Source organism: Mustela nigripes, chromosome 3 (genome assembly GCF_022355385.1).
Source record: "Mustela nigripes isolate SB6536 chromosome 3, MUSNIG.SB6536, whole genome shotgun sequence".
In the NCBI taxonomy this organism is placed as follows: Eukaryota; Metazoa; Chordata; class Mammalia; order Carnivora; family Mustelidae; genus Mustela; species Mustela nigripes.
The window spans coordinates 114,245,977-114,268,901 of record NC_081559.1 but is presented as its reverse complement, the minus strand read 5'-3'; the positions used below and the strand labels follow the sequence as shown (position 1 = coordinate 114,268,901).

General features: G+C 37.8%; 1 protein-coding gene and 1 pseudogene across 5 annotated transcripts in view; one reads left to right on the top strand and one right to left on the bottom strand.

Moving 5' to 3' along the window:
- Window positions 1-22,925, bottom strand: part of SPIDR (scaffold protein involved in DNA repair) — a 590,033-nt gene that overhangs the window by 505,366 nt on the left and 61,742 nt on the right. For 2 of the 5 annotated variants that reach the window (XM_059394553.1, XM_059394556.1), the window contains exons 2-3: window positions 3,167-3,322; window positions 2,301-2,367 (exon numbers count right to left, since the gene is read on the bottom strand). The exons of 1 other annotated variant lie outside the window; for it this stretch is intronic. In XM_059394553.1, the coding sequence (XP_059250536.1) occupies window positions 2,301-2,367; window positions 3,167-3,322 (223 nt within the window). Of the gene's footprint in view, window positions 1-2,300; window positions 2,368-3,155; window positions 3,323-22,925 lie in introns of those variants that run through there. 2 more of the 5 variants (XM_059394554.1, XM_059394555.1) reach the window with 2 other exon arrangements.
- Window positions 15,999-17,833, top strand: LOC132013350 (cleavage and polyadenylation specificity factor subunit 5-like; annotated as a pseudogene).

The window sequence follows — 22,925 nt, the reverse complement described above, 5'->3', positions numbered from 1 at the left end:
CTCTGACCTTCTCCCCTGTCGTGCTCTCTCTTACTGTCTCTCTCTCAAATAAATAAATAAAATCTTGAAAACGAAAGAAAGAAAGAAAGAAAGAAAGAAAGAAAGAAAGAAAGAAAGAAAGAAAGAAAGAAAGGGAGAAAGAAAGAGTGAGAGAGAAAAAGAAAGAAAGAAGTGGGTGGAAGACATGAAGAGACATTTCGGCAAAGACGACATCCAGATAGATGGCCAACAGACACATGAAAAAGTGCTCAACATCACTCATCATCAGGGAAATATAAGTCAAAACCACAGTGAGATACCACCACACACCAGACAGAATGGTTAAAATTAACAAGGCAGGAAACGACAGATGTTGATGAGGATGCAGAGAAAGGGGAACCCTCCTCCCCTGTTAGTGGGAATGCAAGCTTGTGCAGCTACTCTGGAAAGCATTCAAAAAGTTGAAAATAGAGCTACCCTATGACCCAGCATCGCACTATGAGGTATTTATCCTAAAGATACAAATGCAGGGATCCTAAGGGGCACGTGCACTCGAATGTTTACAGCAGCAATGTCCGTAATAGTCAAACCATGGAAAGATCCGAGATGTCCATCAACAGATGAATGGATAAAGATGTGGTATGTACGTGTACACACACACACACACACACACACACACACACACACACACACAGGAATACTATGCAGCCATCAAAAGAAATGAAATCTTGCCATTTGCAATGGCATGGATGGAACTAGAGGGTATTATGCTAAGCAAAGTAAGTCAATGAGTGAAAGACAATTATCATATGATCTTTCTGATATGAGGAATTTAAGAGGCAAGGTGGGGGATTGTGGGGAGTAGGGAGGGAAAAATGAAACAAGATGGGATCAGGAGCGAGACAAACCATAAGAGACTCTTAATCTCTCAAAACCAATTGAGGGTTGCCAGGGGTGTGGGGAGGTAGGGATATGGTGGTTGGGTTATGGACATTGGGGAGGGTATGTGCTATGGTGAGTATTGTGAAATGTGTATGTCTGATGAGTCACAGTCCTGTACCCCTGTGGCAAATAATACATTATATGTTAATTTTTTAAAAAGATTATGGAATTACAAAGGACATGTACCAGTTTATTACACAGTGTTTTATGAATTTATGAATTGGCGAAATCTTATTTTCATTTTTTTTTCATAAAAAGAACCCCCTAAATATTAGTGAAATAACTGTATTGCTCTTATTCACAGAAAGTTTGCTCAGTATGCATAATTTTTAGCAGGCTTTCACACAGCTCTTTTTGCCATCTTTTTGACATGGCAATTACTGCCATCAATTAAACAACTACTAAGTGCAAGCCTTTGAAATAGACATTTTCTTACTTTTTTTGGTTTACAATAACCTAATAAGTTCGACATTCTTTTATGCATTTCCCAGATGGAGAAACAGAGGCTTAGTGTGTTTACCTTCTTTCCCAAGATTACACAGTCAGGACCCCAGGGAGCCAAAAGAGATCTCTTAAGGTCTCAAGCATGGACTTTCCCTGCCTACCCACTAAGTGTGGCAGCAGAACCAGCAGTCCCCCTAGTATTTCTTCCTTACTAATAGAAACCTAATTTTATTTAAGCAGCAATATAGATATTTAAAAATCTTTAATTTCACTGAAGTCCCTTTTGTAGAGTGGCCCTATATAACAGGTTCTGGCCAATGGTAGAGGTCCTGGGGAGGGAATCCCTTCCCAAAAGAAAAGTACACTTGGAGAAAATCCTCACAACTTACAGCCCTCCTGAGAACGAGGCCCAGAGAACTTAGCTTCCACCTCGTAACCACAAGAATAAACTCCACACTAAGGCTGCAGAACTCAAAACAGGTCTGACTCCCTAAACTTCTTGTTGCAGGAGATAAATTTAACCCTATTTCTTCAAACACTCTGAAAGTTTCCTACTATCTATATCTGAAAGCTTTCCCTAACTGATTCACCAAGTAAGAATTTCACTGCCTGAAATATGATAATCCTTTTATCATAGTTCAGAACCATATTTCCCAAATTAGAATTTTTTAAAATCCTGGGAGCCTAAGCTAACCTACTGAGCTCTGCTCATAAGAATAAGCCAGGAAGGATATGTAAAAAATTTTATTATCTATGGGAGGCAAGGAAAAAATGGGGTAGATGGTGACAAAGATCAGAGATTTCTCAAAAATTACCTTTTTACATTTTGATGTTTTTAAACCATAAATATACAGTCTATCCAAACTATGGAAATAAATCAAAGAAGGATATATTAGCCTTATGCCTTTTCTGTCAAGAAACCAACAAAATATTACCTTTCTTGGGTCTAGGGGGTAATTTGAGGTTCTTTTCTGTAATGATCTTCTTTTCAGCTGCTAATGACTGTAGGAAGATGACAATAATAAAATAATGATGATAATGTAGTAATTTATGTGACAAGGGATAAAACCAAAAATATTTTTTTAAATACTCCAAGCCTTAAACAATACCCTCCTTAAAATATGCCTCTTTTATTGATATTAACCAATAAGTATTCCCAAAGCACATATTCCTCATACATATATGTATTTTTATATTTTATCAGAATCTAAACAAAGAACTAACCATTAAGAGTTTATAATAGTATTCCATTTTATACATATCTGTAAGCATTTCAAAATCAGCATACATACAAAAACTAACCAGAGTATCTTGTTGGCAACAGATCCTGAGTATACAAGCATTTCATAAATATACTTCTCATCAAGAGTAGGATGCCCAAAGATTTCATTACAAAGAAGTACAAAGGCTGGGTCTGGCATGAAGATGTGATTACTAACCTGCCAAAATTACTAAAGGAATTCAAAGCTGTAAGGGAACAACTGGGTGGGTGAGAGGGTTATGTGTCTGTCTTTTCAGCTCAGGTCATGATCCTAAGGTCCTGGGATCCAGTCCCACACTGGGCTCTTTGCTCATCAGGGACCCTGGTTCTCCCTCTACCTGTCGTCACTTCCCCTGATTGTTTGAGCTCTCTCTCTCTCTCTCTCTCTCTCTCTCTCTGGTTTAACAAAAACAAAAACAAGAAGACGGGACCAATTACTGTGTCCTGAAATAAGGAAAGGAATTCCAAAGAAATATAATTACAGTGGCATAAATACTCAGGAATCTAAGTATCCATGGGCATTCAAGACCTTTACTTTACCAGAGTCCCAGAAGTGTCCTGAAATCCTTCTCCACATCTGAGCCATGCTTCAGAGAGGGAAGCAGCTGCTCCCACTGTCCTGAGACCTGTTCTTCGGAACTTTAGTGGACTCCCTCTTGGAAAGGATAGATATTCTGTATCCCAATTTCTTTTTCTCTGTGGAGATGGTTTTTAAAGAAAAACAAAATAAAACAAACAAACAAAAAAAACCAAACCAACTTCATTAAAAATACATTAGTAATTAACACTATGGGAACCCAGGAATGGCAATGGTGAAGGCATAGCTTTTGAATGTCTCTGAATCCCCATGTAAAAAAAAAAGTAACAAGAAAGCATACAAACTGCACAGAGAACAAATTCAAAAATACAAAGAGGTAAGGACAAATATATTCAACCCTCCAAAGGTCCTGCATATGATTCTATCTGAAAGCAAAGCTGAGAGAAGTGAAGGAACAAAGGAGGATCTTAGTACATACACATGTGGTGTTCATATGAAGTAGGCAATCTGAGGATGAAATGGTACCTGAAACAGGTCCCAAGGACATCCAAAGGAGTAGGAGCAGTTTAAGACACTTAGCACTTGTCAGCCAGGACTACCTTCTTGGACCAGATGTCACACTGCAGAGAAATTGCTGGCAGTGAAATCTGCTCAGCAGCACAGGGATAGTAAAGATAAAGAAAAGAAAAGGTTCAGATGGAGCGTAGGAAGGGAACTGAACCAGAAGATATTTAAATAAACAAGTGGCAATATTTTTGCAAACTACAAGAAAAGAACAGAAATTATAAAAGCTCTTTTGAATTCTGCCTTCTTCTAAAAATTCACAGATACTATAACATAAAAATAGACAATAGACAGGGATCAAGGTTAAATCCAATACAAATCCAATACAAAGTTATAATTAGAAAAAACAGAATGGAGCAGAATAACATACCAACACACAAAGAAAGCACACTAAAGACATGCTGAGAGAACAGAAAAAGTGTAACCTACTATTTCAATATAAGACAACACATTTAGATTATAAAAAGTCAGAAATGAAGTAACAAAACTTAAGCAGTAGAATAAAGTTAAAAAATCACCTGAGGGAAAGAGCCCAAATGTCCACAGATGAATGGAAAAAGAAGATGTGGTATATAAACATATATATACAATGTACATACAATGGAATGAATACACACACACACACACACACACACACACAATGGAATGTTACTCAGCCATCAAAAAGAATGAAATCTTGCCATTTACAACAACATGGATAGAGCCAGAGTAATTGTTATGCTAAGTGAAATAAGCCACTCAGAGAAAGACAAATACCATATGATTTCACTCATGTGGAATTAAAAAAAAAAAAAAAAAAGATGAACATAGTGGGAGGAGAAAAAGAGAGATGCAAACCATAAAACAGACTCTTCACTAAAGAGAACAAACTGAGGGTTTCTAGAGAGGAGTTAGGTGGGGGGAAGGGTTAAATGGGTGATGGAGATTAAGGACACTTGTGATGAACACTCGGTATTGTACATAAGTGACAAATCACTAAATTCTACTCCTGAAAATATTACACTGAATGTTAACTAGCTGGAATTTAAATAAAACTTGAAACAAAAAATAAAATATTCTATCAACATGAAAAAAAAATCAGCTCAGGAAAAAAAGACTAAACTAGAAGGAATCCAAGAGCACATAGTTATCACAGATAATATCTTAAGAAAGTAATAAGGAGGAAAATTTAAAGTGCATTTTAAAGTATTCAAGAGAAACAGAGTGATCAATCAAGTCTCTCTTGTGATCCAACATACAGATAGTAGCAATTCCTGAAGAAGAAGAAAACCAAGATAATGGGACAGAAAAAATATCAAAAACTTCAATTCCAGAGAAACTTTCCTGAAATCTTAAAGGATAACAAAAGAGACTTGATGAAAGAAAGAAAGAAAAAGAAAAAAGGAAACTACATATTGAAGCATACCACATACCTGGTAATATCAGCCCAGAAGCAAACAAAACCAAGATATATCCTAGAAAACAGGCTTTTAAACAAACACTTTGAACATCTAGGAAAAGGAATAAATGATTTACAAGTGAATAAAAATTACCTTATCATAGAATGTTGATAGCAACTTTACATGAGAAAAAAACAGAAGAGTGTGTTAAGATACTCAAGGGAAGAAAATGAGTGAAGTTTTATCTAGCAACAGTGCTAACACTGATTTATTTCCCTAAATGTTTTTGTGTGAGTTTTCCTTTTTTTATTTTTATTTTTTTACAAATGTCTACATTTGTAAAAGAATGTACTCATTTTATAAGATTTTAAATTTGCATTTTATTTAAGGAAAATCTTTTAAATTTGCAACACAAATCAAATTAAGGTTAACTACTATGAGTTGATCATCTAATAACACAAAAAAACCCTAATCAATACCATTGTGGTTAAAAAAAAAAAAGAATTAAGATTACAACATACCATTAAAATTTCTGTACCAAGGAAGAGGGAACAAATTCATAAAAACAAATTCAGCCATAACATTGATGGCATTTTAATATGTAAGACCCCTATGGATATTCCTCTTTATGTAGAAACTCGTCTGGTGGGGCAGAATTACAAAAGGAAGAAGCATCTATCCTCAAGATAGAGGGTATTTACCCTCCACTAGTGGCAGTTTCCCCTGGCAGCTCTGAAGAAACTCGCTTCATTAACTAGAACAGAAAATAAAGAGGAAGATAACATTTGGTCTCTTGAGCCATTTTGTTTGTCCTTAACTCCAGAATACTTTTGAATGCATTAAATCAGCCCACGTCAGGTATGTAAAGAAATGGGTGACATGGGGGATGGAATAGGGAAGTACAAGATGATTGACCCTGAAATATCTTGAACCAGAGAGTAAGAAAGCACTCAAAGAATGAGAACATGTCATAAGGACACATGAGCATAGGTGAATGGCCTCTCACTGGCCAACTGTGGAACATTCCTGCATCAAATAAATAATGACAGTAAAGGATTATAACCTATTGAATAAAAAAAGAAATATGGGTCTACATTGATATAAACAGTGGATTGGAAAACCATTAATGAAAGCTGAACCTATTAGGTGACAGTTTAATGATACAGGGGATATTTACATGCCCATTAAGCATCGTCCCACAAATTACTTACTAATTTCAAAGGGAGAAACAGTAACTTTAAAGTTGGGAAACCTGCAGATACCACCTTAATCAAGTAATCAGCATCAAGTGCCTCTTGATAGGAGGCTCTGAGAAGAACACAAGATTCCCGTGGTATTCCTACCAGAAAGGCATAACCTAAATCTAAACTGGGGAAAATATCAGACAAGACCAAAATAACTGGACTGTACACCTCAACAATGACAAGGTCAAGAAATACAAAGAAAGTCTAAAGAACTAATTCAGATTAACAGAAGATTAAAGAGGCATGGAAAGGAAAGGAAATGTACGATCCTGGATGGGATCTTGGACCAGAGAAAAAATGTCATTATTAGGCAACTGATAAAATCTGAATATGAACTGTTGACTAGATAATAATATTGTATCAGTTTTTAATTTTCTATTTTTATAATTATACTATGCTTATGTAAGAGAATATCCTCAGTCTACAAAATAAATATTTAGGGGTAGAGGTATAGAAAAAAATTGATACACACATGCATAGAGAGAGAAAGAGGAAGTGGGGGGGGATGAGGAAAAGACAGAGAGAGAGGCAAAAAATAATAAACTAGTGAAATGGAGTTAAGGGTTGTATTAGTTCCCTAGGGTTGCTGTAACAAATGACCACAAACTCAGTGCCTTAAAACAACAAAATTATAAACAAACAAACAAAAAAACCACAAAATTATTCTCATAATTCTGGAGCCAAGAAGCCCAAAATGAAGGTGTTAGAAATGAAGTCTGCAAGGAAGAATCTTTCCTGGCCTTTTCCTCCCAGCAATCCTTGCCTTCCTTGGATTGTGGCTTCATCATTCCCGTCTCTGCCTCTGTCATTTCGTGGCCACCTTGCCTACATATCTCTCTGTGTTATCTCCTCTCCTCACAAGTCATTGGATTTAGGGCCCAACCCTAATGCCATATAGGCATTATTGTTATTCATCTTAACTAACTACATGTGCCAAGGTCTTATCTCCAAATAAAGCTACATTCTGGAGTTCCAGGTCAACAGGCGTTTACAGAGAACACTATTTAACCTATTCTCAGTTCCACCATAAGAAACTTCATTACACTATTATTACAACTTTTCTGTAAGTTTGAAATTCTGTCAAAATAAAAGTTACCCAAAAAAGAGAGAAAAAACGCAAAATACAACTATATAAGCCCAGGATGATCCCAGCAAAAAGAAGAGAAATATAGTCAATTCTCATTTTTGTAGTAGTTATCATTCGATAAAGTCGCCACAATGAATTAGCAAATACTGAACCACTATTCCTAAGGGAAATACAGGGTTGATTCCTGTCAGTATACAACCTTATTTTATGTGTGCTTCTGCTTAAAAGCACCTTATTTAATATTTATAGTTTATTCTTTAACATTGAACTCAGAGCCAACAGCACTGTAACTCATACCTGAACAAAGCTGATCTAACACAAATTTTCTCTATAAGGTGCATCACAGCTGTTCTGCACTTAGGGACAACTAGATAGCACTTCAGTACTACAGTCAGGGGCACCTTTACACAGTGAAATCACACAAAGCACAAAACTGTGAAAAACAGGGCATTAAGTAGACCAAGAAAGGACACACCTGTTTACAGTATAAGAGCTAAAATAAGCAGGCAGAACAGACCCTTGTTCGACATCAGCTGATTACTTAAACGTCAAGTGACTCAAATTTTTTTCTGCTCTACACATGCCCACAAATTACTCTGAAAGCACCACCAGGATTGATTTGGGGATTACAAATAAATTTGGGCAAAGAGGAGAATTTGTAAACACAGAAACTGAATGGTGAAGATCAACTATACTTTGAGCAGAACTTTAAAAGGAAGCAATTGAAGTGGTTAAAACATAAAAGGTATTTCATTGATCCATTGCATTACCATCCAGCCCCTCAGAGACCACTTTTTCTTCTTATCACTGCTCTGCGCCATTTTTCATTTCTTTAGGTACACCATGATTATGAATTTTATTTATTCATTTTGAAAATTTACTCCCTGAAAAAGGAAATGCATGCTACCATACAACTTTGGGCTGCTGCTCCCCCTGGAAAGTTTCTCAATAGTATTTGTTTGGGGTATCATTTAATAAATTCGGGGAATAAATTAGATGTCTAACTGAATGCCAAGGGGAGTTTTCTTGAGTATCTAAATAAACCCCAATGGCTCAAGCCATATACTTGAAGAATATAAATGTTTTGCACCTAGGAATTTACCTACATTAAGAAGAGATACGGACTCAGGGACCCTCAAGTCTGAGGAACTTGACTGTTCCTCAGATTTAAAGTTTCAATCAAGCTGGTGAGGAAGCACTATGATGCTCAGAGCTCATTCTATCAAATATTTGTCCATTTGTTTCTTCAGAGGTCTTTCCTTCCCTCAGATAATAGAACATTTCTCAGGCCTGTCACTCACTGCTTTGGTTACATTTGACTGGTCCTTTGCTTCTCCAGATTTTTGCTTTGCTTCTTCAGATTCTTTAGGGACTGGAACCCTCTAATCAATATAAATGACAGAAATATGATGTTCTTTTCTTCAGTCAACATTTATTGAGTGCCCAGGGCATGCAGACACTCTGCTAGGCTTCAGGGATACAAGATGAGCAAGAAAGACCCTGCTCTCCAGTGGCTCAGGCTGTGGTGAGAGAAACTCTCCCATAAATCTGATAACATGAAAGCCTGAGCCCAAGTTTAGATTCTGGTTAGCATGGACTTCCACCTTACTTTTCAGCCTTCCCCTCCACTCCCCCATGTTCTCCTTCATTCAACAGACCCTGCACATTTCTACCACCATAACTGTATAAATGGCACTCTTTGCTGGAAATCACCTCTCCACTCCCTTCAGTATCTCCTACTCTGCTACAGATCAATGCTCTTCTATTCCCTGAAATATCCCCCCAATACCTCCATACATACCTCTTTGTGTGAAACCATCATGTCTCCAGTATATTCTATTCCTTCTGTTAGAACAATAGCAGAAGGAGACATATCCCTAATCATCTCATCACCTCAGTGCACAATGCTCCCCCCACAGAGGTGCTCATTAAAATGATTACTGAATGAATATGTAAATTACTTATCATACTAATCATCATTGGTTCACAGATGCTAATGATATCTAAAGTAAATCAGACAGTAGGCATAAGTTTAAGGGGAAATTCAGTATACTACATTTCAACTTTATCCATCAAATGTAACACAGCTCCCTTTACATGTATATATCTCTGTCCAGTGTTTACTCAGCCACAGAGAAGGCACTTACAATGGCAGTTTCATTGGCCTTCTCACCCAGCCATCTTTTTTTTTTTTTTTTTTAATTTTATAGTGACAAAACACACCCCCATTACCACAGTTTTAGGCATCCCACCTGGCCACAGTCAGTCACAAGACATCAGCCTAGGGCCACAGTGACTGACTGATTCATGGATGCCACAGGACACAAGCTGAATCAGTCAGAGGGCCTCTCCAGGACTTTTTCTAATTGAAGCTACTGGAAAGATTCTCTTCTTCGCAACTTGGTCAAGGATGTGACCCCAAAGCAGTCAGCAGCCTTGTCCTATACCATATGAAGAAACCTGAGAAAGTGAGCAGAGGTACAAGCTGTGCTCCAGGTTATAGGCTAGATTACTTGAGCAACCCAGGTGCCCAGCTGCTGTGAGCTGCAAGTCTACCCATCACTCTTTTGTAACTTTGTCCAGTTTAAGCTAGACTTCAACTCACTAGCTAATGAGTTGAACTATAGCACTCAGTTTATGTTTCTCGCAAACTGAAGTGATTCACTGAGCATTCTGAAGGTATACAGCTAAAAAAGTTTTCCCCCTTCAATGACCATAGGTTCTAAGAATATGCATTAGAGTGGAGGAAAAAGGAGGCTGAGACTGGGCTGACAGACTCAAAAACAAATTAATGAGGGAATGTTTCCTGGTGAAAGCTGGTTTTGACTCACATGAAGGAAAAAATGTACTTTGGTGATAGCTATCAACAGGTCCTAGATTTTCCACGGTAGTCCTAGTTCCAAATATCCTGATTTATTACCCTCCCAGAGCACAGAAACATCAAGGCAATTTCACAAGCAGCACATAAGTCTTTATAGACCACAGGTTTAGGCTGTGCTGTCAGAATGCTGTCAATGCACTGTGCTACTTGTTGGTCACATTAACACTGGGTCAGATTATTTATCTTCTCAAGACACAGTTTCTGCATCTGTAAAATGGAGATAACATATTAACCTCAAGACTATTATGAAGACAATTGCTACTAATAACAATCGTAGGTCATAATAGTACGAGTACAATTACAGAAGGTAGAATAGGTAATTAATATTCACAAGTTAAAATGGGAATGTGCTTTTTATAAGGATCCTTTTTATAAGGATGCTTTATTTTCACATGCTGTGATTCACAAAAACACTGCTTTAATCCAATTACTTACTTCAATATCTCAAACCATAAAAGAAAAAGAAGCTTCCTGATTAGAACTCTGTGGTCTCTCAAAGTTTAAGATAAAGGAATTAAATGAAAAACTCAGTGGAATAGGCCAGTCTATTTCTACAGTCAACATCACTATTCCATAAGCTACAGCCCTGCGACTAATACACTTGCCTTATTTTTCTCCTAGGCTGGTCAGGCAATTGCAGGTCTTCAATACCAATTAAGAAAGCCCCACTCTCCTGATATGAAGATATAAGTGAATAAGAAAAGTATTAGAACAAGCTGAGGAAAAAAAAAGTCTATAAGTAAAATGAATGTTCACAAGGCACAGTGAAATTTTTGAAAACTGACTGTAAGGTTCATAGTAACTTTATCCATACATTGTTTCCTGCCAGCCTGTCTTTTCAATATCTTCAGTCTGACCAGATGGGCCCCTCAAAACCTCACTCAAGGATTACTTTCTTCAGGAATCTTCAGGAACCTTATAGCCCTCAGTGATCCTCCTTGAAATTATTCCTTTGGGAATTAGTTACATACTACTTCCTATCGAACTTTTATTGTCAACACTCAAAATGTTATTTTCATGTGTTATGTTGGGTTAATATCTTCTATCTACCTAAAACCAGGACTTCATTTATAATTTATGTTCTATATGTGACAAGTTCTAAAAGAACTAGCTTCTACAACGAGCTGGTTTATCCATTATTTGCAGAATATATACTTGCAATGCATGCTAAATAAGTCTAGAGGTTACCTCAATCATTGCTCCATTTAAGGATGTCCATGTCTGTACTAAAACCTTGATTATCTTTTCCATTCTTAGACGACTTTCAGGAAAGAACCCATAACCATTCCAATGGTTTTAAAATGTTCAGTCAAAAAAGCCTTGAATCAGGTACCAGTTTAAATTCATTTCTTATTTTGTCATCAGAGAAAATAAAGCAAAGACCTAGTTGCCGTATTTTGTATAGCCTTCATATATTTTCAAATTAAAGATTACTATGGCCTAAATTGTAAATGCCAGAAATATGCCACTTATGCTTGGACTCACAGTAAAATAATTACCTGCTTTTGGTATTTTAAAACACCCAAACTAATTAAACAACCCAGACTAATTTACCATTGGTATTCTAAAAAACTTTGAATCTAGAACTCTAACATCTGGCAATCTGGCACTCTTGTTTTCATTTGCCTGATGTGGAACTTCTTAATGTTAACAATATTGGAAATACGGTGATGTGTTTTATTTTCAACATTTGAAAAGAAATGCAATGCAGACCTATTTTCCATTCACACTGTATACCAGATCAGAACACCATTTGTCTGAAACTTTTTTTTTTTTCTGAAATGAAAAATTCCTATGCTAGAAACACCAATTTCCCATGCCAGGCTGCCTACATCATCCTCTCCCTTCCCAATCCCTTACACACTTGATATGACTCTTTATCCAAGGATTTTTTTTTAAAGATTTTATTTATTTATTTGAGGCAGGGAGGGGCATAGCGAGAAGGAGAAGGAGAAGCAAACTCTCCTGCTGAGCAGGGAGCCTGACGTGGGGTTCAATCCCAGGACAGGATTATGAACAGAGTCAAAGGCAGATGTTTAATGGACTAACCCACCCAGGCACCCTTAATCCAAGAGTTTAAAAGACAAAAATAATGACAACTGCTAATGTATGACAGTCTGGGTCCAGTTTTATTTTATTAACCATTCCCCAATCAAAAGCAGGATTCCCTGCCTCCTCACTGTTAGCAAGTTGAGGCACAGCAACCTATACACTTAGACTTTGATAGGCTTGAGCTTATACAAAGATAGGATATCATCAAAATCCCTGGAAAGGCTCTCAATTCAAGTCTCTGTTCCTCATTCCCTCAAAGTCCACTAGCAGAATCTCTGCCATATGGTTTATACTAACCTTTTTACTTTTTAAAACAGGAAGTCTGAATAAAATAAAACAGACTTTAACTTAAGAACAATCACTTAAAAAGGTGCTAGCCAGTCTCTCAACTAAGTCTCTTACCTAATTTAAAGTACCTCACACATAATTCTGTAATCACACACTACTAAAGGAAAAGCTCCAATGAAGACAGGCACAATTATTTAGTTAGCCTGAATGTTTATATCCCCCCAATAATTTATATGTTGAAACCTAACCCCTACTGTGGTAATGTTTGAAGATAAGGACTTTGGGAGGTGATTTAGTGATGAGAATGGAGGCCTCATGAATGGGATTAAGAAGAGATCCCTTCTTCTGTTTATTCCACTATGTGTGGCTGCCTATGAACTCAGAAACAGGCCTTCACCAGACACAATGTGCCATTGCCTTCATCCTGAACTTCCCAGGCTCCAGAACTGAAATAAATGTGTTGTTTATAGACACTCAGCCTATGGTATTTTTTACAGGCAGCCTTAATAGACTAAGACAATTTAGTAGGTACCAGACACTAATAGCAAATGTCATATGTATTACCTCATAAAGATTCTAGATGATAAAGTAGACTGAAATGAATAGTACCAATCCTTTGCTATAGATAAAACTAAGTGTTGAAGAGATTATCTAAAATCATACATCTATAAATGACAAAGCCAGGATAAAAATCTAGGCTAGTCTTGGGGTGCCTGGGTAGCTCAGTTGGTTAAGCAACTGCCTTCAGCTCAGGTCACGATCCCAGAGTCCCAGGATAGAGTTCCGCATCGAGCTCCCAGCTCCACGGGGAGTCTGCTTCTCCCTCTGACCTTCTCGCCTCTCAGGCTCTTTCTCACTGTCTCTCTCTCAAATAAATCTTAAAAAAAAAAAAAAAAAATCTAGGCTAGTCTAAGCCGAAGGACCATAGTCTTAATAGGGCCACATCTTTCTGCAAATGAGAAAAAGATCCTCCTACTCAAGTCACTATACTTCCAACTACTAGAAAACTATCATAATATATTTTGTTAGGAAAGATATTATTTATTACCATCTGCTGGAAGAATAACATAATAAATTACACATTTTTCAGGACGTAATTATGAATGGGGTCGATAAGGGCACTGCAGGTCTCAACCTGCACAACTAAATACAGCTGTTCTGGTGGTTAAAAGCAAATGGAATTTCAAATATTTTTATTATTATTGAAAACTAAATTCAACAAACTGGAATTTATAATAGTTTAAGCACAGAAGACACAGAGATCATGAACCCTGTCCTCAAGAAATATAAGTATGATCAATGGATATGTTGAGTATAAGGCAGTATCAAGGATAGAAAGATTAATTCTAAAAATCCTTTAACTTCTCTCATTCAAGCCTTAAGCGTTAGGACAGGAATCAAATATTTCAAAATGGGGACACTGAATGTCCATTAGTGAGACACATTTGTGAATTGAAAAAGAGGATTTCTGTTTGTTAAAATGTGGGCTCTCAAAGTGTGAAAAGAAAGACAACCACGAGTAACAGACTTCTTAGGAAACAACTGAGAAGGCAAATGTATAATAAAGAATTTGACCTTACTCAAAATGAGGTCTGGCCTTTGTTGTTCGCTTCTGGGAAATAATCCCTAAAACCCTGAAATATCATGGCTGATAGGGTATCTTTCTTTGCCTGATGACCTCAGTTACACTGGACTAACAGTGTGATTTAGGGTGGGGGCTAGCCATACCCTATAGTGTTAGCATGGGAACTCGTGACACCAAAAAGACAATGTGAATTATAATGGGGGCTCTGGGTCACACATGGAAGGAGCAAAAATGAAAGATGGAGATCAGCTATGTGGGCACCATGCCCACAAAACGGTGTCTTAGTCTATTCAGGCTGCTCTAACAAAATACCATAAACTACATGCCTTATAAACAACAAAATACTTATTTCTCATAATTCTGGAGGACAGAAGGTCCAAGATCAAGGCAGCAACAGATTCAGTGTCAGGTGCTGGTGATATCTAATGAAGGCTCACTTCATAATTGATACTATCTTCTGACTACAACCTTAGAAGGCAGAAGGGATTGGGGATGTCTCTCAAATTTCTTTGATAAATGCACTAATGACATTCATGAGAGCTCCATCCTCATAACCTAAACACTTCCAAAAGGTATCATGTCCAAACACTAACATATTGGGGATGAGGTTTCACCAATAAATGGGGTAGGACACAAATAATCACTCAACATCAAAGCCCCCAATAGAAACACCAAGGCTCAGGTGAGCTTCCTTGATATTGACACTGTACATACCAGAAAATTAACCATTCTGACTCCAGAGAAAACAGAAAAGTTCCAATGTCTGAGACCTTTACTGGATTCTGCACTACGTGCTTCTTTCCTTGACTTATTTTAATCTCCATCCTTTCCTTATAATAAACTGTAACCATGGATATAATAGCTCCCAGCAAGTTCTGTGAGTCTTTTTATAGTGAATTATTAAGCTTGAGGTTGGCTTTGAGGACTGTGGGAGACTGAAGTTGGTGTCAGAGATGAAAGTGATCTTACATGGAGTAATACCTCTAGCTGGGCTACTGGCTAAAACTCTTAACTCCTCACAAGAGAGACAGTGAACTTGGTAAGAGGAGGTGTACATCACAGTTCAAAACAGAAGCCACAAATGAGACTATTATAAAGAAGAGGTAAAGAATGACTAATTAGATAAAACAAAGTTTGGATTTAAGAATAATTTTGGGGGGATGCCTGAGTGGCTCAGTCGGTTAAGCGTCTGCCTTCAGCTCACGTCACAATTCCAGGTTTCTGGGATAGAGCCCTGAGTCAATCTGCCTGCTCAGTGGGGAGCCTGCTTCTCTCTCTACCTGCAGCTCCCCCAGCTTGTGCACGCTCACTTCCTCTCTCCCTCTCTCTCTGACAAATACATAAATAAAACCTTAAATTAAAAAAAAAGAGGAAGAATTTTCACTTTTAAATATTAGGAAGTAACATAGAATATACATCCATACCTGAGGAGCTATGTTTGAAGAAACAGCCAGAGTATAAAAGGGGAATGTTAAGAATTCTAACAAAACGGTAAAAGAAATCAGAGTTGCACTGGAAAAATAAATTGTACCCTCCAGGTACCAAAAAAATAGGGAACAGAAAACAAAAATATATTAGAATTTTAATATGTACATGTGAGCATATACATATAAACACAACATATAAACCTGAAGTAGGTTCTGGCACTCTGACCATTTAGTGGACTATAACAGTATTAATACTATTAAAGAAACAAAACAAGTGAAATACTAAGGTGACTTGTGGTCACTGTCTTCAGAAATCCTTGAGAGATAATGGCAAAAGTGGCCATAAAGCAAATTAAGTCCCTGGTACCCTATCACAAAAAGAAATAATAGAATTGAAAGAGCCCAGTATAAACAAAGAGAAGTGAAAGTTTGAGACAAAGGTCTTATCTAGTGTATACTGGAGCAAATTACTTAACACCTGAACAAGTGATTGGCTGTTATACTAGACATCTTTTTAAGGACCTCTTCCACCATAGATTTTATAATTCTAAGAATAATGGCTGGTAAATAGCTATTAAAATGTCCAAGGAATGAAATATTTGAATCTCCATATCCTCACATGTAAAATGCAGGCATTTAACAGCATGACCTCAAACATTCCATCAAGCACTAAAATCCCATAATTCAAGTGACTTTGACCTCAAAAAGAGAAACAGTTTCCCAACAAACAAAAACTAATGGAGTTCATGATCACTAAATCACCCTTACAAGAAATATTAAAGAGGAACTCTCTTCAAAGTGACAAAGACAAGAAAGGATCAGAAAAAATCTCCAGAAACAATATAACTAATAACACAATACTACATACATATCTATCAATAATTACCCTGAATGCAAATGAACTGAATCAATCAAAAGACACAGGGTAACAGAATGGATTTAAAAAAAAAAAAAAAGACCTATCGGGCACCTACGTGGTTCAGAGGGTTAAGCCTCTGCCTTTGGCTCAGGTCATGATCTCAGGGTCCTGGGACCGAGCCCCACATCGGGCTCTCTGCTTGACAGGGAGCCTGCTTCCTTCTTTCTCTCTCTGCCTACCTCTCTGCCTACTTGCGATCTCTCTCTGTCAAATAAATAAATAAAATCTTAAAAAAAAAAATGACCTATCAATATGCTGCCAACAAAAGACCAATTTTAGTCCTAAAGGCATGTGAGATTGAACAAAAGGGGATGGAGAAACTTTTATCATGCAAATGAATGTCGAAAGAATATCAGAGCAGCAATACTTTTATCAGACAAACCAGACTTTAAAATACTGTAACAGGTGTGCTTTCGCCTCTTCTTGCACTCTCATGATAATGGCAGGTGCCATCTGCTGACGTGGATGCAAAATTATGGCTACTAGCACAGGGAATGTCTCCCTGCCTGCTCCACTTCCTTTTGCCACCAGTACTCGAGCTCCCCAGCATGTCCATGGTGCCACACAATCGCTCATAAAGCAGTTGACCCTGGCGGGGATGGAGTGGGGAATGTCAACCAGTTCAGCAAGAAGTATATCCAACAGACCAAGCCCCTCACTATGGAGTGCACCATTAACCTGTACTCTTACAAACTATACTTGGGTACAAAAGAGAGCCTCTATGAGGACAGCTCTGTTGCAGCCAGATTTCAGCACATGAGGGAGGAATCTGATAAAATTGGAATGAGAAGGACTGTAGAAGGGGTTCTGATTGTACATGAGCATCAGCTACTGCATGGGTTACTGGTACAGCTGTGGACAACTTTCTTCAAATTACCTGGTGGTTAATCCAGAAGATGAAGCTGAAGGTCTGAAACACTTAATGAAGAGAAACTGGGTCATCAAGATGGAGTCCTACAAGACTGGGTCATTGATGACTGCATTGGTAACTGCTAGAGACAAAATTCTTAACCTCCTTGGTATCCATATATTCCTGCACATGTTACAAAATGTAAACAACATAATAAGTTGTTTTCAGTTCAACATCAAAGAGAAAGCCTTGTTTGCAGTTCCTAAAAATTATTCGCTTGTAGATGCACCATTTGAACTGTATAACAATGCATTAGGATATGAACCCATCACTTCTATTCTTCCTCAGTTTCTAGGCAGGTTCAATTTTATACACAAGATTCTTGCACAGTGAAGAAGTGAAAGAAGCCACTTCTGTGAGCACAGCTATGCACGGTGTAGAATAAACAAGGTAGAAAATTGTTTTGTTTGTTTTTCTTTTTCACAATCACTAAGTTTCTATCTACGTTCTTTTGTTTCAATAGTAAAGTTATCATGAAGAATTGGATAGTGGTGTAAATAAATCTGATAATTAATTTACATTAGATTCTATTCATACTTCTTTGTAAAACATTAAATACGAACTTCTTCCTGTTTGTATTTATTTTCTGGGTTGTTCAGGGAGAGAGATTGTTCCCCTTCCTGGAGAGCGTTTGGAGGAGCACATATGCCCTCTCCAGTGACAAAGGGACAGCTAGTGAGCCACTGAGTAGAACCCCGAATGGGGTCAGAGGGGCATGCAGATGGCAGAAAAACGTTTAACTTTATGGTGGGAGCCACAAAATACTTACTCTGTGTGCCCGATGATCAGCAGCTTTTCTAGGACTGAAAGTGCAGAGCCCAGAGATTTTAACCCACTGAGCCACCCAGGTGCCCCGAGCCCAGAGATTTTAATGATCGCAGGTAACCTGGTGGCCACATTTTGCTATCTGCCACACTAGATTCAAGCATCTGCGATGGCTTCCCTGGGACAAAGAAGAGTAGTGGACTGAGTGGAGTGCAGATGAGTGATAACTTGGCTCCGGATTCTCATTGGGCATCACAATAAACTCCAGTCTCTGGAGGTATACTGTGGAATGGCTTTTAGGGGACTGGATGGTGCTGGACAAGGCTCCCAACCATGGGGAATGGGAGTGGGCACACATAATACCTGGCCCTTTAAACCTTGGAATTTTGAATCCCAGCCACTGGCCAGAGGTAAAAAAAAACAGGAGATCTGTGGCTCTGGGCATGCCAAGAACCTGGACACAAATAGGTTAGGGCAGGGAACTGATGAGGGCCTGGGTCACAGGAGATTGCTCAAGAGGGCCTCCCGAGCAGTGGTTGCCAGGAGTTCTGCTCCACAGGGACAAAAGGGTGATGTGACACCATATTCTACTTCTTCCAACACCCCTCCCTCATCTCACCCACCAGCACAGAGCACAGATTATAGAGAGAAACAGAACTCCTCCAGTGAAGGTTTGAGTCCCCTACACTAACCTCCCACCCCAAGTGATAGGAGCGTCCTTTTTTTTTTTTTTAATTAATATACAATGTATTATTAGTCCAAGGAGTACAGGTCTGTGAATCATCAGATTTACACACTTCACAGCACTCACCATAGCACATACAATGTCCATAACCCGACCACCCTCTCCCTACCCTCCTCCCCCACAGCAACCCTCAGTTTGTTTTGACAGGAGCAACTTTATGATGGCAAGTCAGCTTGTGAACCAGCAAAGCAGACCTCTCCCTCAGAAAACCAACACAAATCCCTACATTTATAAAGAAAGCTTTGAAACATCAGTTTCCAGATTAACTTCACAAACAAATCAAAAGCACAGCTACTTAAAGAACAAACATTCCCGACTACAAGCAAGGAGGAATTCTACAGAGGAAGGACCAGTGGGAAAGAGCAGAAAAAACACAACAGCACAGAATACACAGCATATAGCAGAATACATCCTAAAGATATTGTTGTGATTCTTGATATTATTATTGCTGTTTTTGCTCTTCTTTCTTTTTCTTTCTTTTTTCTTTCTCCTCCATTACTCCTTTCTTTTCTGGACTAAGCGACTAGAAAGAGAAATTCACAGCATAAGAAAAAACTAGAGGTAGTATGCTCTGCACAGATTGATTCAATATGGATAAAAGTAAGATGTTAAAACTAGAATTCAAAACAACGATCATAAAGATAATACCTGGGTTTGAAAAAAACATAAAGGCACTAGAGAATCTCTTATTGTACAAATACAAGAACTAAAATCTAATCAAACAGAAATTAAAAATGCTATTACTGAGGTAGCAAAAAATGGAGGCTCTAACTGCTGGGGTTATCAAAGCAGAAGAGAGAGTGATATAGAAGACAAAACGATGAAATGTAAGGAAGCTGAGAAAAAGAGCAAAGTAACTACTGGATCATGAGGGGAAACCTTGAGAAATCAATCATACCATAAATTATAATAATATTTAAATAATGGGGTCCCATAAAATGAGGAAAGAGGATGGGGCAGAAATTTATTTGAACAAATTAGAGTTGATAAATTCCCTAATCCAGAGAAGGAAACATGCATTCATGTCCAGGAGGCACAAAGAACACCCCTCAAAATCAAAAATACCTCAACACACTAACATATCATAGTGAAACTTACAAATTTCAGAGATACAGAGAAAATCCTAAAAGCAACTAGAGTGAAGAGGTCCTTACCCTCCAAGATTAGACACATAAGGCTGATAGGGGATCTGTCCACAACGACATGGCAAACCAGAAAGGACTGGCATGATATATTCAGGGTACTAAATAAGAAAAATATGCAGCCACAAATACTTTATCCAGCAAGGATGTCATTCAAAATAGAAAGATAAAAAGCACCCAGTACAATCAGAAGCTAAAAGAATATGTGATCATTAACTCAGCCCTGCAAGAAATATTAAAGGGGATCCAACTGAGCAAAAAGGAATCCCAAAAGGTAACAAAGACCAGGAAGGAACAGAGACAATCTACAGAACCAGGGACTTAACAGGTAATAAAATGGCATTACAGTCATATCTTCTAATAATTACTCTGACTGTAAATAGACTGAATGCTCCAATGAAAAGACACAGGGTATCAGAATGGGAAAAAACACAAGACCAATCAATAGCTATCTACAAGAGACTCATTTTAGACCCTAAGACACCCAGATTGAAAGTAAGGGGGTAGAGAACCATTTATCATGCTAATGGACATCAAAAGAAAGCTGCAGTAGCAATTCTTATATCAGACAAACTAGATTTTAAACCAAAGAATGTAAAAAGAGATGAAGGACACTATATCATGAAAAAACAGTCTATCCAACAAGAAAATCTAACAACTATAAATATTTCTTGCCCTAACTTGGGATCAGTCAATTATATAAACCAATTAATAACAAAATTAAAAAACACACTGACAATAATACAAAAAGAGTTGGGAACTTTAACAGCCCACTCACAGCAAGGCACAGATCATCTAAGCACAAGATCAACAAGGAAACAAGGGCTTTGCAGGACACACATGGCCAGATGGACTTCACAAATATATTCAAAGCATTTCACCCTAAAGCAACAGAGTACACATTCTTCTCAAGTGCACACAGAACATTCTCCATAATAGATCACTTACTAGGTCACAAATCAGGTCTCAACTGGTAACAAAAGACTGGGATTATTCCCTGCATGTTCTTAGACCACAATGTTTTAAAACCTGAAGTCAATGACAACAGAAAATTTGGAAGGAACACAAATACTTGGAGCTCAAAGAGCATCCTACTAAAGAATGAACGGGTCAAAGAGGAAATTAAAGAATTTTTTAAAAATTTCAAGGAATCAAATGAAAATGAAAACACAACAGTTCAGATCCTTAGGGATGCAGCAAATGCAGTCCTAAGGGGGAAATACATACCAACACAGGTTTTTCCCAAGATATAAAGAAAAGTCTCAAATATAATACACAACCTAACCTTACACATAAACAAGCTGTAAAAGAACAGCAACTAAAGCTTAAACCCAGTAGGGGAAGTGAAATAATAAAGATTAGAGCAAAAATCAGTGAAATAGGAACCAAAAGAACAGTAGAACAGAAGAGCAAAACTAGGAGCTCGTACACTGAAAGAATTAATAAGATGGAAAATACCCTAGCCAGATGTATTAAAAATAAAAGAAAAAGGACCCAAAGAGATGAATGAAAGAGGAGCTGTAACAACCAGCACAAAAGAAATACAAACAATTTTAAGAACATACTATAAGCAGCTATATGCCAACAAATTAGGCAATCTGGAAGAAATGGATGCATTCCTAGAAACATATAAACTACCAAAACTGAACCAGGAAGAAATACAAAATCTGAACGGATCCATAAGCAGCAAGGAAATTTAAACAGTAATCAAAAAACTCCCAGCAAACAGGAGTCCAGGACCAGATGACTTCTCAGGGGATTTTTACTAAACATTTAAAGAAGAATTACTACCTATTCTTCAGCGGTTTCAAAAAAAAAAAGAAAAAGAAGGAAAGAAAGGAAGGGGGAAAAAAAAAAAAGGAAAACTTCCAAACTCAATCTCTTGAGACCAGCATTACCTGGATCCCAAAATCAAAGACCACACCAAAAAGGAGAATTACAGACCAATATCCCTAATGAACAAGAATGCCAAAATTCTCACCAATATACTAGCCAATATGATCCAACAGTCCATTAAAGGATTACTGGGGTGCTTGGGTGGCTCAGTCAGTTAAACGTCTGCTATTGGCTCAGGACATAATCTCAGGGTCCTGGGATGGAGTCCCACATTGGGCTCTTTGCTTCTCCCTCTCATTTGCCCTCTATGCATGCGTGTGTGCACTCTCTCTCTCTCAGGTTAATTTAAAAAAGCCTTTAAGGGCGCCTGGGTGGCTCAGTGGGTTAAGCCCCTGCCTTCGGCTCAGGTCATGATCTCAGGGTCCTGGGATCGAGTCCCGCATCGGGCTCTCTGCTCAGCAGAGAGCCTGCTTCCCTCTCTCTCTCTCTCTGCCTGCCTCTCCATCTACTTGTGATTTCTCTCTGTCAAATAAATAAATAAAATCTTTAAAAATAAAAAAAATAAAAAAGCCTTTAAAAAAAAGGATTATTTACCGTGACCAAGTGGGATTTATACTAAGCTCCAAGTGGGATTCAACATTTGCAAATCAATCAATCAACGTGATACATCACATTAATAAATAAAAGGATAAGAACTATATGATCCTCTCAATTGATGCAGAAAAAGCATCTGATAAAATATAGCTATCCACAGTGCAGGGATAGAAGGAACATATTTCAATATCATAAGAGCCATTTATAAAAAACCTACAGCAAATATCATTCTCAATGGGGAAAAACTGAGAACATCTCCTCTAAGGTCAGGAACATGAATGAGAGGGATGTCCACTTTCACCACTGTTGCTCAACATAGTACTAGAAGCCCTAGCCTCAGCAA